Source organism: Melitaea cinxia, chromosome 2 (assembly GCF_905220565.1).
Source record: "Melitaea cinxia chromosome 2, ilMelCinx1.1, whole genome shotgun sequence".
Classification (NCBI taxonomy): Eukaryota; Metazoa; Arthropoda; class Insecta; order Lepidoptera; family Nymphalidae; genus Melitaea; species Melitaea cinxia.
Window position 1 is genome coordinate 11,024,496 of NC_059395.1, and position 20,161 is coordinate 11,044,656.

General features: G+C 32.4%; 2 protein-coding genes across 2 annotated transcripts; one reads left to right on the forward strand and one right to left on the reverse strand.

The window, feature by feature from the left end:
- The first annotated feature begins 1,732 nt into the window (after positions 1-1,732).
- On the forward strand, positions 1,733-9,436 carry LOC123664695 (golgin subfamily A member 4-like). The gene is made up of 8 exons (XM_045599204.1): positions 1,733-2,036; positions 3,187-3,259; positions 3,342-3,463; positions 3,629-3,736; positions 3,839-4,036; positions 4,433-4,516; positions 4,599-7,733; positions 9,161-9,436. The coding sequence occupies exons 1-8, from the start codon at positions 1,953-1,955 to the stop codon at positions 9,182-9,184; spliced, it is 3,828 nt and encodes a 1,275-aa protein (XP_045455160.1). The 5' UTR covers positions 1,733-1,952; the 3' UTR covers positions 9,185-9,436.
- LOC123664804 (uncharacterized protein C9orf85 homolog) lies at positions 9,429-15,902 on the reverse strand. Its single transcript, XM_045599265.1, has 3 exons — positions 15,448-15,902; positions 14,747-14,844; positions 9,429-9,608 (listed from the first exon to the last, which is right to left on the reverse strand). Exons 1-3 carry the CDS (start codon positions 15,757-15,759, stop codon positions 9,473-9,475), a joined length of 546 nt encoding a protein of 181 aa, XP_045455221.1. The 5' UTR covers positions 15,760-15,902; the 3' UTR covers positions 9,429-9,472.
- Between the last annotated feature and the right edge of the window lie 4,259 nt (positions 15,903-20,161).

A 20,161-nucleotide genomic window follows, 5' to 3' on the forward strand; every position in this document is an offset into this window, starting at 1 on the left:
AAGACTGGTCGAGGCTGGTATCATTATTTATTATTATTTAGTGGTCATCTAAATATATTACATAGTTTAATAGATAACGCTGAACACTAATTGCAAAATAGTAAAAATTAGGAAGAGATATATGGGAACACCCGTATTTGTCCGACCGATGGCCGCACTATTACAAATGCTTTTCCGAGGATACAGGAAAATCAATGCTTAATTCCGCATTTTCTGTGGGGTTTTATAAAAAGCGGCGTGTACTTAACAGATGTAAATACAGTTGATGAGTTAAAAAGTAGAATTATTAGAGCTTTTGATAAAATAAAAAATATGGCCGCCAATGTCGACATCATGTCAAAATTAATAAATAACATTATAAGAAGATAATTATAATATATGCATCAGTATTCATGGCGAACATATCAAGAATTTAAAAATTTAGTAAGCTACTATCACCGATCAAACAAACCAACGAGTAGTTAATTCTGTCACCGCGCGTCATAACAGGTCAGTGAACCTATAGTTACACATAATGTAATAAAATTTTATTATATTTATCTTATTTAGTTTGTGTGAAAAATTCTTTTTTTAGATTTTGATGTTAGGACTTATTTGATGGTTTTGAAATACTCCTATAAACAAGTATCACCGGTGTTATCAATTATTGTTGTATTGTCATCCCCACTCCATATATTGCCGTTTTATGGTACCGTCTGACGATACCTTTATGACCTACCTTTATATACTCTTTGGTCTGACGATCTATTTTTCTTTTTTAAACGTCGTTGTCTATCCTCAATGGTTAGAAATTCAGAATCTGTGTGTGTTCAGAATTTAATGACGTTTTGATTTGATGATAATACTACCCACAGAGACCTACCCCACCCCAGCCTGCAAAATAATGATACTTGTAATAAAAAAAATACTAATCGATAGATTTTCAATAGCTCAATTCAACTACGTTGTCCTTTTAAATTGCTCACCTTAAACTATTTCATTAAAAATCAAAAAAGTCGTTGAAAAATATTCTTTTATCAATATTTTCAAACTCCTATATCTTTTGATGTATACAATATTTTAAATTGCTCAAAGTGTTAAAAAACTGCTCAGGTTGCATTTATAATTGCTCAAGTATAGTTTCGAACAGATCCACTTTCCTTAATTTTTAAATAAATATAAATAGTTTAAACAAATAAAATAATGATTTTGTAAAAAAAAAATACTAATAGATAGATTTTCAATAGCTCATTCAACTACGTTGTCGTTTTAAATTGCTCACCTTAAAGTATTTGACTTTTTTGATTTTTAATTAAATAATTTGAAGTGAGTAATTTAAAAGGCCAACGTAGTTGAATTGAGCTATTGAAAATGTTTCGATTAGTATTTTTTTTTACAAATATCATTATTTTATTTGTTCAAACTATTTATATTTATTTAAAAATTAAGGAAAGTGGATCTGTTCCAAACTATACTTGAGCAATTATAAATGCAACTTGAGCAGTTTTTTAACACTTTGAGCAATTTTAAAATATTGTATACATCAAAAGATATAGGAGTTTGAAAATATTTGATTTAAAAAAAAAATTGATTTTTAATTATATAATTTGAGGTGAGCAATTTAAAAGGACAACGTAGTTGAATTGAGCTATTCAAAATCTATCAATTAGTATTTATTTTATTACAAATATCATTATTTTGCAGGCTGGGGTGGGGTAGGTCCCACAGAGCATAGTAATACTTACAGATACTACCTTTAGGACGAAGTAAAACTTGATCCATACTTTATATACTCTTTGGATTATACGACAATCACAATATACGTATATTTATCGTAAATTGTATCAAATAATTTACTCCGTTTTCTTTAATAATATATGATGTCTAAAAGGTGTGTTGGATTTAATAACTAATTAAGTTGTTTTTCAATTTGTGTCATATTCATTTGGAAGTGCTAGTTGTTTGTAAGAAAAATGTTCAAAAAATTTAAAGACAAATTAGCTGAGGAAGTGAAGTCATCTCCTCAAAGGATACAACAGTTTGCACAAGCTGCCCAGGTATGAAGTTGTACTCGTTTTTTGTTATTTATTACTGGAATAAACATACATTCAACTATTAAGTCATTTAAAGTGTGTCAAGTCATATTTCAGAAAAATACATGTAAAGTTTGTTAACTTTAATATATCTCTTTTTTTTCATATGTAGTGTGATTTATATGACAAATAGTTCCTAATGCCGTAAAGCTAAGAACTTAGTTTGAATATGTTAAAATCAGGTTTTACTACTTTGAGGACGGAATAAAATTAATTATTAATGATTAAAGAAACTGCCTTTTAACAAAAGCATATTGATAATTTCATGGATACTGAATTTGATAAAGGAGAATGATACGATTCCATAGATTCTTGGGCCAAAATGTAATGAAATGAAAATGGTATCAATTAATGCATTTAGGCTTATTGCTTCCTCGCTGAAAATTATTTATATTTTGGCTATCTGAGAGTTGAGTTATTAAGACTTTTTGTAAAAGTGAGGTTATGTTACAATGTCTATAAAAAAACGCGATCACTAAGTTCTTGTAGCATTAATATTTATTATATTTAGTGAAGACTGTTTGAAAACTCACTACGAATATTGATATACACTTGAAACCATAAATAAATATCAGGAATGGACTCAGAATGCATCGGAAAACAGTAAACACGAAACGAGTGACGGACACAGTATTATTGTTAGTCACAAGTAGTCAGCTTTCAAAACTGTCATTAAAAATATGATTTATTTTAAATCGATTAAAACTTTATTTAAATGCACTTTATTGTTTACAGCTTTAATTGTGCATCTAAATATCTTGAATTAATTAACTAGTGCAAACCTTTTTTTTTTTGAATTCTGTAATCGATTATAGTTGAATCGATACCCAAATAATTTGATGAAAACTATCTTTCTCAATTTTCTCCGCTTCTAGATTCAGAATTGAGCTGATATTTTATATTTTAAAATAAAAAAATATGACCAATTTTTTAAACAATATCTCTACTCATTACATTTTGGCCCAAAAGTCCCATTCTCCTTTGTATCATATCATATTATTATCATATATTTGTATATATCAGAGGCTTCATACAGATCCTTTATGGTTTTTTAATTTTAATTTTTGAGAATTCATGTGCTTTAATGTTATAATTTATCCTAAATTATTTTCAGGCTGCTGTGACATCTGCATCAAGTAGCATATCTGATATAACAAATAATGATTTATTTTCTATTGGAGATAATGGTAAGAGTTAAAATAATGTTGGCTATTGATACAAATATTTAATGTTATGATTATTTCTATTTTTATTATTGTACTTTTTTAGACTCTTCCAGTAAAGTTAAAACGCCATCTCATAATCAACAGATCGTTTTTCAAGAAGTGTCTCTTAAGCAGCCGGGAAGTAATCAACAAAATATTGATTCAGACTTTCAAATCAATCTAGAGGTAAAAATAATCAAAAGCTTTTCTGGTTTAGGAAATTATTATTTTAGTTATTATATAATCATGATAATTTCAAAAACTTTTTAATAATTAAAAAAATTATCTGACGATATTTAGATAATTTCTTTTATTATGTTATTTTCATTATATATATTTTTTGTTATTTAGATGAACCAAGAAAATCAGAGGCAAAGAAGACTATCCAACAGTTCCTTTGCTAGTGATATATCTTTCCGCCTCCCAAGCTATGAAAGCCCATTAATGTATCATTTGCAAGTAAGTATTGTAATAAGTCACACATATTAAAAAGTTAAAAAAATAACATTACTAACATTTCGTTATTTGAATTTTGTGGTAATAAATATCTTCCAATTGAAGTCAGATATGGAGGTATCAGCGAGCGAGGCTGAAGAAAAAGGATTTTCTGGAAGCACAGTGAACCTGGATAGAGTAACTAAAGAACAGTTGTATGCAGCATATCGTCGAACGCAAGATCGCTGTACTAAATATAAAACTCAGTATGCGGATCTTGCCCGTCATTACAAACTTTTGGAGAGGGAAAATGCAAAAGCAAGAGTTAGTATTTAGTAAACACAAAAATGCTCCTTCAAACTCATTCTTAAATAAATTCTGATAACACTTGATAACAGCGAATATACATCATTAGGCTTGGTTTGTGTGTTACTCATTTAAAAGGGTTCATTATCTTGTGTTCAAAAAATTCACATTGGTCAGTTCTGTGGCATTGTAAATTGAACCTTATAGTTGTTAAATAAGAAAGAGAAGAATTATTACTGAATTGTTATATATATATAGGAACTAATTTACAATATTTCCAATTTATCTAATGCAGGTTTATGAAGAATAGTTTATCAACATTTAAATTTGTAGAATATAAACAAAATAAAAGAATCTAAAATTTATATAAAATGTTTTAAAGAAGAATTTAAGTGGATTGTCTTTTTTTTTCAGAATGTTTTAGTTGAAACTCAGGATAAAGCTTTAAGAAGGATATCAGAATTGAAAGAACAATGTTCACTGGAACAAAGTGCTAAAGTAAGTATTTTGTAAAATTTTATTAGTGTTTTTATTATTTTAAGGCTTGATATGTAATTTATATATTTTTTAATTTATTCAGGCACATCTCGAGAAAGCTTTGCGTATTGAAATTGAGGAGAAAAATATGAAAATAGAAACACTGAACACAAAGTTGATGTTTTTACAGAATAGTAATACAGATATTGGATTGAATAACAGTATAGAAAATAATAAAGTACAAGATACAAATAATGGGAACGATAATTATGCGCCTTTAATAAAATTAGCTACTGATGATTTAAATAATGAAAGAAAAACAAACGAAGATAATTCAGAAACTACAGTTTTAAATAATAAAATTGAAAAGTTGGAGCAATTATTAAATAAATATAAAGAATCACTTAAATCTACTAAAGAAAGGAATGGACAGTTAACTACGGAATTACAAAAAGTATCTACAGAACTCGAAACAAAAATAAAGGAAAATGAACAACTTCAAGCTGCTACAATATCATTAACAGAAGCTAGGGAAAAAATTCAAGAACTAAATGAAAACATTGAATATTTACAAAATAAAAACAATTCCTTTGAATTTTCGAAAAATAAAGAATTGTCAATTCTGGAAATTAATTTAAAAAATGCACAAGAGGAAATTAAGAACTTACATAAAAAAATTGAAATTTTAAGTAAAAGAGAAGAAGAGTATGCCATATCATTGGCTGAAAATAAACTTAGCATTCACAAAGAGTTAGAAAGTAAGGAAGCCGAAATCAAATCATTAAATGATAGTGTAGCAAATAGTAATGATGAAATCCAGTCACTTAATATAATTATAAATGATTACAAAAATAACATAAGTAAATTGGAAGATGAGCGTTCTAAGTTAAGAAATGAAATTAACGATCTAAATATTGATAAAGCTAAAATTGGCGAGCTGAAAGCAGAATTGGAAATTTTTACCCAAAAATACCAATCTCTTGAACAAATGAAGAGCAAGGCTGATGAAGAATACAACTGCCTGCAGCTACAAGTGAAGCAAGAAACAGCAGAAAAGTTAGCAATGATAGATAGAAATGTTTATTTAGAAAACAGAAATACACAATTAATTGAAGAGAATACAAAGAAAAGTTCACAAATCAGCAATTTAGAAAAAGAAATTCAAAAGTTAAAACTTGAGGTAGTTTCTTCAAATAAAAATGAATTAGAAAAGTCACATAAAGAACAAAATTATGTTGAAGAAGTAAATAAGTGGAAATTAAAATGTAATAACCTGGAATCAGAAATTCAAGAAGAGAGAGTGGAACTTGAAAAGTTGCAGTCAGAAATCGAAAAACTATTATCAAATCACGAATCTATACAAAATCATAATGAACAATTGATAATTACAGTAGCTAGTTTAAAGTCAGAAATAACTGTCCTAAAAACTAAACTTATTCAAAGTGATAAAATAAAAAGCCATTGCGAAGAATTAAAAACAGAAATAAACCACTTACGATTACTCTTAACTAAAACTTTAGAGGAATCAAAAGTTTTTAAGCAATCTATGAATACAACACTCCATGTGGTTAAGGAAAAAGTGACGTTATTAAATGACATAACTACAAAAGAAATTGCTAGGTTAGAAAATGAAACCGAAAATTTACGTTTAACTAATGCTTCTTTACAAAGTGATGTTCAAAAAATATCAGATAAATACAAAACTCTAAACAGCAATTATAATCAGCTGGAAACAGTAAACAATGAATTAAAATCAAGCATACATGATTTACAAGCTGAAAACATTTCACAGGTACAAAAAATACAAGCTTTACAAAATCAAAACGAAAATAACGTTAAGGAAATGAATAATTATGCACAAATTTCAGAAAAGTTAAATGAAGAATCGAAAAATTATAATTTTGAAAAGGCGTCTCTAAAAGAACAAATTAACACTTTAAAACAACAAAATGATGAATTACTTATTTCATTAAAAGAAACTGAAACGAATAAGAAAACTTCACACAACGAATTTAAAAAAATAGCTGATAAATATGACGATGTACTTAATAAATTGAATATATTAACTAAGGAACACAGTGATTTATTGGAAATGAAAGAAGACTATAAGAAAAAAACAGATATTATCCTTAACTTAGAAAAACAAATTGACAGTCTTAACCAAGAAAATACATCATTGAAGAAATTATCTGAAACTATTTCAAAAAATTTTACAGATATTGAACACAAATTAAAGGAAGAGCGTGAATCTCATTCTCTAATTGAAATTGAAAAAGATCGTTTGAACTCCGTAATTTGTGAACTTGAAAGTAATATTAAAAAAGAAAAAGATGTATATGCTAAAAATACACAAACAGATAATTTAAACGAAAAGTATCTTAATGATAGCAAGGAAGAAATTGAACGATTAAATAAAGAAATAGAGGCATTGAAAAGCATAAACAATGAATTATCTGAAGAAATTAAGGATAACAAATTAGATTTAACTAAAATGGAAGAAAGTTTATTAAATCAGAATGGCCGTGTAATTGAGCTTAACTCTCTAAAAGAAGAGAACAAAAGATTGCAGTCAGACATTGAAGGCCTCCAATCTTATATGACTAAAGTTTCAAAAGAAAATAGTCAACTTAATGATAAATTACGAGAAATAATTGCTACAAATGATGGTTTCCCTGAGAAAAATGATATTTTAATTCAAGATTTAGAAAGTCTTAAAAGTGAAATTCAACTTGGAAAAGATAAAATAGATAACTTAATTAGAGAAAACTCATTACTTGCAGAGGAGAATCTAGAATTGAAGGACCAAATTAAATCACAAACATATACTAATTCTAACTTAGTTACCGATAACAACAGTGAAAAAAATGATGATATAGTTCGTAAGTACAGTAATGCAATTGAAACAAAAAATAAATTGGAAAAGAAATTACATGATATGGAATTAATTAATCAATCAGTTAATAGCGACATGCAACAAATGCAAGCCAATAATGAAAAATTAAGGCTATCTAATGAAAAGCTCGAAAGGAGATTAGATGAAGCGCTTGTTAGCTTAAGACATCTGCATTCATTACAAGAGAATACTGAGTTGGAATATTTGAGAAATATTCTATATGAATACCTAACAGGTTCAGGTACACATTCCATGACTCTAGCAAAGGTGCTATCAGCAGTAGTTAAGTTTGACGCCAAGCAAACTGAAATAGTACTAGAGAAGGAGAAGGAAAGACAAAGCCTGGTAAGTTTTTAACAAATTTTTTCATAACATTTGATAAGAAATTAATTACCTGAAGAGTAATTTTTTTTCAACAATACTTTGTATTCTTGGGTGCTGTAGGCTTACTCTTGACTTCAATCCCAATCTCACAAAAATACGAATTCAATACAGTTCCAGTTCCAATCTGTAATATTTTGGTACTCTTGACCAGATCGAGCTTTCAATTGAATTGAAATTGAAATCGAATTGACGATCGGTTTCTGGTGTAGCCATTATAATAAAAAATAATAAGAAAATAAAATTTAATTCATGAAATTTTATGTTTTTTAAATTATAATGTGTCTCCAATAATTAATTATTATCTTTTATATTGTAATTCCTTAAATTAAACCTAAAACTGATTTTATTAAGCATAAAAGCGGAAGATATAAATTCTGCGTAATGTGTGTTGTTGTTAAAAAGAAGCTCATGGCTGACGCAATTTTGAGACTTCTCAAATGATCTCAATTACGTATTTTCTTAATTTAATATTTATAATTAACTTATCTTCTTTCTTTATTTACTTCTGTAATAATTTCTGCAATTTTACCAGTGTTAAGCTTAAATTAGTGAATACAAAAGTTTATTAATATAGTTAAAATAAAAGATATTAGACTTAAATACTGTGATTTTTATTTAAATATTAGAAACATAAATACTGTGATTTATATTTAAATATAAGAGATATAAATACTGTGATTTATATTTAAAAATTGCTACCTTAGGTTAAAAGAGGATAAAAGACTAATTATTACGTAATTAGTTTTATTTTAATAAATACTGTGATTGTGATATTGTTGATAATATAAATAAGCGCCAGTCGCGCCATTATCATAATAAAAAACACTTTAAGATACACAATCGAACACTAAAAAGTTAACTTTATTGAAACGAGTAAATTCGATCCCAAACACGATTTCCAAGTCGATAGTCAACGTCAAAATATTGTCAAGAGTGCAAAAAATGTATAAGATCGAGAAATCCCAATTTCTATTAGTTACATAAAATTTCACTGTAGTTGAGTCAAATCGTGCACTAGTGTAGTGTTCAAGAGTACCGATTGACAAGTTCTCGATCCCAATCCTAAATTTCAAATAGGATCGAGTTTCAAGAGTAAGCCTGCTGGTCTCTCAGGAATATTTAGTCAAATAAAAAAAAATCTATTTTATATAAAACTATAATAGTTTGTTAAGGCATTGAGGTACAAAAATAAATTACAATGTGGATGACACTGTGCTGTCTACATTGTAGTCACTATTTACTTATATCACTCATTAGTGATAAGGCCGCCTTTTGCACTTATGTCATTTTTTTTTTTGTAATTATGCTCATTCTTGTTGTACAATACTTATTATTATTATTATAGTGAAAAAATTAGTGTAATTATAAAACCCTTTTTTTTGTTACAGTTGCATCAACTTCGTATTCTTTGATATAGATAATTTTAATTCTTTCTAATTATAAAGCTAAATGAAATATTATTTATTTTTAGGTTAACACATTCTATTTTTTGTACAGACATTAAATAACGTGAATTATTATGTTATAATTATATAAAACTATAATGTTGCCATTTTGTACAATTTGTTCCATGTATATTAGGCATGAATGTAATCTTAGCAATTTTATTAAGGAAAAATTAAAATAAAATTTAGAATTGTTCATAAAAAACATGTAATTGATAACATAGTTTATTATTTACTCTTATTTTGTTTATCTTTCTAATCATCTAAATCAAAAAAATTTACATCCTCACTTGAGTCATTATCTAATTCAAGTTTTCCTATTTCTACTAACATTGTGTCTATATCAGAGGTAGTGACTTCATTGCCTTCATTTTCTTTTTTCTTTATATGCCTGTAAGAATAAGAAAATATTTTTTTAGTCTTAAAAGAAACAGATACGCTTCCCTACCGCTTCTCATTTTATATGCCCTGTCCTATACCCTAAGGTTGTCTGGAAGACAGTAGCGTAGCGTGGTTGGGGCGGGGGGGGCGGCCCGCCCCGGGCGGCACTTTTTAGGGGGCGGCAAAATTGAACAACACTTAAATAATAAAAACTAGTAAAAATGAGTAAATATTTGAATCATTTTATATTATTTTTATCGCAACTACAACTTCGGACCGATTGAAAGGAGCACGGAATTTTTCATTACTTATTTTGAGGCGAAGTCGGGGAATCCCTTTCTTTTAATGATATATTATGGACATAGGCCTCCCCAAGTTCGCGCCATACCGCATCCCGGTTTTCCGCAATCCTCATCCAGTCCAAACCGGTAATCTTACGTAGATCGTCAGTCTAACGAGCCGGAGGACGTCCTACACTGCGTTCGCCAAGACGCGGTCCTTACTCCAGAATCCGCCTGCTCCAATGGCAATCGGTCCTGCGACACAGATGACCAGCTTACTGCCACTTCGACTTGCTAATTCTGTGGGCTATGTCGGTTACTTTCATTCTCTCACGGATAATCTCATTTCTAATCCTATCTTTGAGAGAAATCCCAAGCATAGCCTATTCCATAGCACGTTGAGCGATTTTAAACTTGTGGACCAGTCCCTTCGTCAGTGTCCACGTCTCGGCTCAGTATGTTAACACTGGCAGGACGCATTACTCGGAGAGTTTTGTCTTCAAGCATTGCGGAATATTCGAAGTGAAGACTCGACGAAGCCTGCCAAACGCCGCCCAGACTAACCGAATCCTTCTATCGGCCTCCTTCTCGAAGTTGTTGCGGCCTAGTTGGATGGTATGGCCTAGGTAAATATAATACTGAACAGCTTCGAGAAGGGTTTTATACACCGATACCAGTCTCGGAATGACTTGGTTGTTAAACTTAATGAAACAACTTATTTCGGATTTTATCGCGGTTTACTAACTTTGATTCCCGACGTTTCGGATACTTTACAGCAACCATGGTCACGGGAGGACTGAGGTGTCAGAGGTCCTAACTGTACAAAGTTATTCGAAACTACGTGACATACGTCAATATTTTATTTAGTCCTATCTACGCAGAATGTGCTAATTGAGTCTTTAATCTGTGGTAAATTATGCTTGGTTTTTGATTTAATTATATTAATAATGGGGTCCCAAGCAGGTGGTAATTGCCAGCCAGCTTCTCTATTGAAATTTGGATGTTTTTTAATTTCAATAGCCTCACGGATCATCCTTGGTTGGAATCGGTGTTCTTTTGCGAGGATCTGTGGTTTATCGAATCTAATATAATGGCTAGCTGTGTCTAGACTGTGTTCACAGATTGCGGACTTAGTATAGCGACGATGTTACAAGTCAGCTATATGTTCTTTAACGCGAGTTTTGATTGATCGTTTTGTTTGTCCTATATAAGAGAGACCACAGTCACAATCAAGCTTGTATACTCCTGCATCTTGTAAGGGTATATGACACTTGACAGATGGTAAAAATTGACTTATCGTTTTTGGCGGCTTGAAAAAAGTTTTTATAGAAGCTCGCTTTAAGATGAAGCCAATCTTGTCAGTGACCCCTTTCATAAAAGGTAGCACAGCAGGTACTCGTTCGACGGTGGCTGGTTTCACACGTTCACTGTGATGAGGACGCGGTACCCGAAGCTTGTTGTCTCGCAGACTGACTAATACATCTAAGAAAGCTAAAGATTTATTTGCCTCTAACTCCATTGTGAATTGAATTTTGGAATTTATGGAGTTAAGATGGTGTAAGAATATGGATACTTTATCAGATGGTAATATTGTGAATGTATCATCTACATACCGTTTGTAGAGCCTGGGTGTTATGGGCGAGGTACGCAGAGCAGTCTCCTCGAAGTCCTCCATAAATATGTCGGCGACAACGGGAGATACTGGTGAGCCCATCGCTACGCCATCTACTTGCTTGTAGAACTGATTATTCCACAACATGTAGCCAGATGTAAGGCAATGCTTGAGAAGGTCAGCATATTTTATCGGCATGTCATTTTCCTTCAGCTTTCTTGATACAATACTAATGCAATTGCTCAATCAGAGTAGCAATCTCTCTCGTATTTGAGCAGTGGAGGTCTCGGCGTACAAGTTTTCGTATCTTCTTGGAAATAGCCCTCTGTTCTGTCGAAACTGCTTGAGCAGTGAGCAACTCGCGCCTCCGCCACATTAGATCTAAGGCTTCTGAAGAGAGTTGGACTGCTTCGTTGACTTCGTCGACGGAAAGTGCCTACGACCTAGTGTACACACCGTCTTCACCACGTTGTCGGTCATCTCTTCCACGTTGCCAGTAGTTTCCAGCGAATCGAATCGGTTTTGGAGTTCCAATTGGAACTGCTCGGAGCCACATAGTATTTGGGGCAGCGTAGGTCGGAGAGTAGATTTCATTAAGCGGGCCCGCTCTTTTCGGAGGCATATATTCAAAGTGCCCCGCAATAGCCGGTGGTTACTGCCAGTGTTAAACCAATTAACCAAGAAGACATCTCTGAATATATGCCTTTTATCCGCTATGATCAAACTATCTCGTTCCTCGTCATAGTATCGGGGCTTTGCCATGTCCACTGCCTTTGGGGCTTCTTCTCAAAAAATTGAATTTATCAAGAAGAGCCCCTCTGACTCGTAGTAGTTGACGAGCATCTGCCCCCTGCGAACCCTGCGCCCCTACCCGTGTGGTCCGATCCTCGATTCTTCGCGGTCTTTTATTCCCACTTTAGCGTTGAAGTCTCCCATAACAACGTTGTAGAAAGCCGAAGTAGTCCCATGCATGGCCCTAGAAATATCGTAATACAAGGCTTCGACTTCATTGTCAGAGTGTGCTGAGGTCGGCGTATAGACCTGTATCACTTTTACTGGAGTACCTGTCAGTGAGTTTAAGTACAAGGTACGCTACCTGGGTCGACACATTGCTGACTTCCACAACGTTGTTAGTGAGAATCTTGTGGACCAGAAAATCGACGCCACCTTGAGAAAACCCATCACCTTCACGGAAGTAGAACCAGTACCCGAAGTCCAAGATCATCGTGTCCTCACCCTCTCTTCAAAGGGTACGTGTAGTTTTGAGCGGCAGTCTCCCGTAACTCGGTGATTCTCAGCACCCTTCACCCCACCGTTACCGCGGCCGTTGCTGTAGCCGGGAATAGTGGGGCTGCCGGGAACTGAGGGCCTAAAATTCTGCCGCGAACTCATGGGGCTTTTTGCCCACGCTGGGCAGGAAGGTTGGTGACCGCAGGGCTAGCTTTGTCGCACTGAAGACGCTGCTGCCCGTCTTCGGTTGTGTATTTAAAAAGCCAGCTGTAGGATGGCTATACCGCCATCGGTCGGCTTCACTAGTTCCACGGTGGTATTGGAACTTTGCTATTTTATATTATTAACTAGCTGACTCAGCAAACGTTGTTTTGCCAATAAACTATCTACTATAATATAAGTGTGCGGGGATTTACTTATAATCGAAAGTGTTGTAGACAATGAAAGTATGCTTTATTTAATGCACAGAAAAATTAAAATAATACGTATAACAGTCACTGCTACGATCGATACACAAATAAAACCATAAAAAATGGATGAAAACGGTATAGTGAGTAAGACAGAAGACCGGCTTTATTCTCATCCCTACTCCGTGATGTTTGCTGGATGAGAGGTGACAACGTAATGTAGACATCTAGCGGGGATAACTGATTGATTGATAGTAATCGACCGGCGAAGGCAGGAGATCAAATTGAATTGAGAAAAAAATCATAATTAAAGAAAATTATTAAAATAAAATAAAAATTGCGATGGAAAAATAGGGCTTGATCGTAGAAAGGTTGAAAATTAAGAGAAATATGATTTTTTTTTAATTCTAAGTCATGACAAAATAAAAATAAAATTTTGCCAAATAAATTAAATCTTTAATTAACAACTTGAAACTTAAGAAGCCGACCGATGGCGGGATAACCATCCAACTGCTGGCTTTGAAATACACAGGCCGAAGACGGGCAGCAGCGTCTTCGGTGCGACAAAGCCAGTACTGCGGTCACCAACCCGCCTGCCCAGCGTGGTGACTATGGGCAAAACACATGAGTTCACGTTATTTTTGGCGTAAACTTGTGGAGGCATATGTCCAGCAGTGGACTGTATAGGCTGTAATGATGAATTAACAAATAAAATATAGGGGTTGATCGTAGAAGGTTGAAAATTTAGGGTTGTATATATTTTTTAATGTATCATAAAAAAATAAATAATTTATCTAAAAATTAAAAAAAAATAGGGGTGGACTACCCTTAACATTTAGGGGGATGAAAAATAGACGTTGTTCGATTCTCAGACCTACCCAATATGCACAAAAAATTTCATGAAAATCAGTCAAGCTGTTTCGGAGGAGATTAACTACAAACACCGCGACACGAGAATTTTATATATTAGATTAATTTATTTTTTTTGCATGAAATAGTATGTCTTAATAATGATCACTAATCTAATAAAATCTAATAAGTAGTATTAATTATTTTGTATTGTTTTTGTAATTGATTGAAATTTTGATTTGGGCAAATTGAGATAAGGATTGATGAATTTTGTATGGAATTAAATAAAGCTTTATCATTATTACTATTATTATTGGAACTTTTCTATCCCTTAGTCACCTCTTACGATACCCACGGGATGAAAGGGGGTGGTTAAATTTTATATATCGTAGTCACTCAGCTAAGTAAGTTTTAGTATACTTTAAATTGAAATACCTAAATAAGGGGGCGGCAAAATTTTTTTCCGCCCCGGGCGGCCGAAAACCACGCTACGCCACTGCTGGAAGAAATCGCTCTTAGCGATAAGACCGCCTTTGTACATCTTTCTTCATATGTATCCCTTTTTGTAACGTTTCTTTGTAGTGTACAATAAAGAGTATTATATTATTATTATAATAGATGTCAATGATGTTAAGAAAGTCTCCTGTACATGTATTTCAAAAAAATATACACACGACACTCAGGTGGCTGTTATTTTTATTATGCCTACCTTAGGATCAGATGACCATGGGTGTAGTTTAAGCATATTTATTTATTTATAATACCATACCTCAACAATGTCCTTTTTTTTCTTTCAGGTAGGTTTTTTATGATTGACTGTAACTTTGTCTCATTATCAACTATTTCTGTTTTTTTGTCAACAATTGCCTAAAAAAATAAAATGATTTAGATTAAAAACATATAATATATTGAATGTGTAAACTTAGATATAGATTTTATATTTTATATTCATGTATTATATTTAAAAATTACTTTAATAAAAAAAAAAAAAACCGAAGTGATGAATTATTATAAATTTTGTAAATAATGATGTATCATAATGTTTAGTAGGCTATATTCCTTAATAATCTGAATAAACAGTATATTGCAATCTCTAGTGCGCTAATATCATGATGAAACATTTTATAATTGGATATTTTGTAAAAAAAAGAAATCTAAATCAGCGTTCATTTAATTGACAATTCAACAAATTCTGTGATTAGTGTAAGTGGCAACTTTAAGTGATTTAATAAAAACAAATTGTGATGTAAATATCTCCCTGAAATAGTGATGATCTAATCATATGAGGACTGCGGCTATTCCATGCAAATGAATATTATAGTCGGCATTTCTCAAATTAAGACATAGAGCCTTTGATGAAGACTAAGGAAATAGAAAAATCTTTACTGTTATTAGGTGAGAATGGACTAAAGTAAGGACAGCAATATTTGGACATTACACAGTCAAAATTCAAATAAATTGATTACTTACTTCTGATGATTTACAACATTTGGTGCAAACTTTTTTTTCAGTTGCACAATTAATACACATAACGTGGTAAGCATGTTTAATATTTCTTTGTTCGCAAGCCACGCATTTTGCCGGAGCTGTGAGAGGTTTGTACTTTTTGTACTTTATTTTCCATTCTATTATTTCTTTACAACGTTCGCAGACTCCAGTCACTTCTAAACTATTTAAAAATTTTGTTTTCTTACTAGTGTCATGCAAATTGTTCTTAAACGCAGTTTTATTTTGATGTTTCTGAGGCCTTGTTCTAGCGTTATTTCCTCGGGAGCAACTCATTTTCAGATGATAATTGTTAACTTAACACTACGATTTACGTTAGGTTATGTAGTATTATGTAGTATGTGTAAAAGTTAAACAAAGATTAGTTTATAATCTATTTCACATAGGATGGGTACGGTGACATTTGATATGTTCCAATACACGCTCACTATTTTCAACAAATCGGATAAATATACATTTTTAAAAATCACCAATTAGTTTCCAAAGCAAATAATAATGCTTGATTAGATTGAAATTGTATTTATATATGCGTTTTTACAATTTAAACAAAATAAAAAAGTTACAGAAAAAATGATAACTTAAAATTACAGGCATGAAACGAAACGTTTAATGATAGGGATTGACACGTAGTAGTCGGCTAAAATAAATAATCGTAACGGCCATCTCGTGAATCGCGTCATCTCACTGACTCGAGATATCTCAATTCTCAATCAGTACTTTCTGTCTCTTGTATGCTTCCCGTGTTTTGGTTTTGCCAGTTGCTATAGTTGTATTTGTTGCTGTTTTATTGTTGTTAAGTTCTGTTATTATTTTTTTTAGTTATTCATTTTGTGTGTGTGTTCTGTTCTTTAAAATGCCGAAAAGAACAAAAGAAGACCGTTTCAAACGGTCAATTGGTTGTCCGCTTTCGGGAATACTTTGAACGGGAGTGAGAAAATAGCGGTCCATTATTATCTGTCAACCACATAGTGGATCGAGTTGCACAGGCACTTGAAATTAGGCGTAATACAGTGTCAAAAATTGTTTCAGCCTATCGCAGTCCACTGTTGGACATAGGCCTCCACAAGCTCGTGCCAAAAAATGGCGTGAACTCATGTGTGTTGCCTATAGTCACCACGCTGGGCGGGTTGGTGACCGCAGGGCCGGCTTTGTCGCACTGATAACGCTGTTGCCCGTCTTCGGCCTGTGTATTTCAAAGCCAGCAGTTGAATGGTTATCCCGCTATCGGTCGGCTTTATAAGTTTCAAGGTGGTAGTAGAACTGTGTTATCCCTTAGTCGCCTCCTACGACACCCACGGGAAGAGACGCTAGTGGCTATATTCTTTATTGCCGTAGCCACACAGCTTAGTGTCAAAAATAAGTAAAGAAGAGTATGGTGAAATCAATATGTAAGATAATAAGTTATCGACTCCCAAAAAGAGGCAAAGGAAAAAAATGTTTGGTCGTTGAGGTTGAATATGATTATTAGAAATGAGTTGCCCACAGTTTTACAATAATTAATGTCTTTGAAAGGTGTTAAATTATTTAATGGAAGTGTGACATCGTCATGGCGACTTTTAAATAAAATTGGATTTCCATAAAATAAAAAAAGTTAACAAACGGAAAAGTGCGTGAAAACTTTGTGACATTCTTAGAAAAGGCGAAAAACATTACGGATTGGAACAACGTAGTATTCCTTGACTAGACATGGTTGAACGCCAATCATACTGTTGGCAAAGTATGGACAGACGACACTGTTCATTCTTCGACTAAAGTACCGGAGGGTAAAGGCGAACGACTAATAATTTGCCACGTGAGCTGTGTTAATGGGTTTGTCGATAACTCATTTCTCGCGTTTAACACCACCCTTAAAATATTATTTATTCACTATAGCGATGATTAATTTTTAATAAGCAGTTATAATTTTTTTTTATATAATCGATTAAAGGTTAACCGCATTTGTACTCGATAATCGAATTACATCAATTAATTATGCATGGTCACCTCACTATAGAGTTAATTTGACATGTGTCACCGTACCCATCCTACGTGAAATAAACTTTTTTTTTTGAGTTTATGGCCTGGTATCTAGAGACCAAAGAGCTAGAGACCTTTAAGGTGAAATAGACTATCGTCTGGTCAGTGTTGCCACCTTCAATTTAGACAAGTCACTAGAAATACAATCAAATCTCGCTAGATAGTGAGAATTTAAAAATTAAAAATTCCCTAGATCCTATTCGGCATAATTTTATTTAAAAAAATATATATTAATAATAATAATTTTCATTAAGTGGTCATAAACAAAAAATAAAAACAAAAATCGTGATTGTTTAATATATTATTCATAAAATGAAGTAAGTCACAAATCAAGGTATTTAACATATTTATTTTTAAAAATCCTCACAGTAGCCAAGAATTGATAATAATTCTTCACCATTCATGTCCGTCTCGTCCATCAAATTTTGACCTACCGATGATGATGTTGACGGCAGTAAAATCTTTTGAATATTTATAAGGATACTTTTTATTTTTTTCTATTTCCACAATTAGTTCTTTTGGGAGTTCGTAGGTTAAGCATTGTTCATTCACAACTTTCAGTCTGTTTTTAATAAAAATAATGCTATTCAAAGTGCTAATGTTCATCCTGTTTCTTAAGGCGCTACCCTGACCAAATAACCTTGAGCATTCGTTCCCTCTTTGCCGCACCCCACCTCTACAATACTTCGTAAAACACTACTAGCGCCATTTGGTAAACAACTTACGAATATGCGTAAAAAATATAGATCTTGGAATCCGTAGACATGGCATTCATTAAATTTTTTTTTTAATATATATATATATATATAATATGTGTTATTTAATATTAGTATAATATATAATATATTGCTGTATACAATAAAAAGTAAATTAATTTTTTTTTTTTGGTGCGTAAATAATTTTAGTAATGAATTCAGTCACTACACTTACGTTCATAATGAATACTTTCAACTTTTTAACCGACTTCCAAAAAAGGAGGAGGTTCTTAATTCGACTGTATTTTTTTTTATGTACGTTACATCAGAACTTTTGACCGGGTAGACCGATTCCGACAAATTTTATTTTAATCGAAAGGTGGTGTGTGCCAATTGGTCCCATTTAAATTTATTTGAGATCTAACAACTACTTTTCGAGTTATATCTAATATTGCGTTTTGACTTGACGCTTTTTTCGTCGACCTACGTTGTATTATACCGCATAACTTTCTACTGGATGTACCGCTTTTGATAATTCTTTTTTTGTTGGAAAGGGGATATCCCTAGTTTGGTACCGTGATAAGGAAACCAGGATCTGATGATGGGATCACAGAGAAATCGAGGGAAACTCTCGAAAATCCGTAATAACTTTTTACTGGGTGTACCGATTTTGATAATTTTTAATTTAATCGAAAGCTGATGTTTATCATGTGGTCACATATAAATTTTATCGAGATCTGATAACTAATTTTTGAGTGATCTTTCATAACGCGTAGTTGCTTGACTATTTTTTCGTCGATCTACTTTGTATTACTTGTCGATGTAATTGAAGTGGGTTTTTTTTTCGTTTGTGAGCAAACACAATTATATTCTAATACTAGCGACTCGTACCGGCGTCGCACGGGTGCAATGCTGATACTAAATATAAAATATATATATAGATGAAAAGATACTAATATATAAAAAATATATTGTATTTCATTATTATGTATATATTATATATTAGTACATTATTATATTACCGTTGCGTAGGTTTAAAGATCTTAGCATACAGACAGCGGAAAGCGACTTTGTTTTATACTATGTAGTGAAGTATAAGTATTCATGATACTCGTTTGGTGTTGACTTTTTGGATTGAAGGCGAGATCTATAATAATAATAATAATAATAATAATATACTTTATTGCACATGTAAATAAAGAACAAAATTTACATAACAAGCAATTATGGTAACAAATTGTTCAACTAGGCGATCTTATTGCTAATAATTGTATTTGCTCGCAAACGAAAATTCAATTACATCAACAAGTAATACAACGTAGATCGACGAAAAAATAGTCAAGTAACTACGCGTTATCAAAGATTACTCAAAAAGTAGTTATCAGATCTCGATAAAATTTAAATATGATGATATCAAATGTCATGATAAACATCAGGTTCGATTAAATAAAAAATTATCAAAATCGGTACACTCAGTAAAAAGTTATGCGGATTTTCGAGAGTTCCCCTTAATTTATCTGGGATCCCATCATCAAATCCTGGTTTCCTTATCATGGTACAAAACTAGGGATATCACCTTTCCAAAAAAAAAAAAGAATTATCAAAATCGGTACATCCAGTAAAAAGTTATAATACAACGTAGGTCAACGAAAAAAGCGTCAAGTAAAAACGCATTATTATCATCATTACAGCCTATACAGTCCACTGCTGGACATAGGCCTCCACAAGTTTATGCCAAAAATAACGTGAGCTCATGTGTTTTGCCCATAGTCACCACGCTGGGCAGGCGGGTTGGTGACCGCAGTACTGGCTTTGTCGCACCGAAGACGCTGCTGCCCGTCTTCAGCCTGTGTATTTCAAAGCCAGCAGTTGGATGGTTATCCCGCCATCGGTTGGCTTCTTAAGTTCCAAGGTGGTTGTGGAACCTTGTTATCCCTTAGTGCCGTAGTCACACAGCACACGCATTA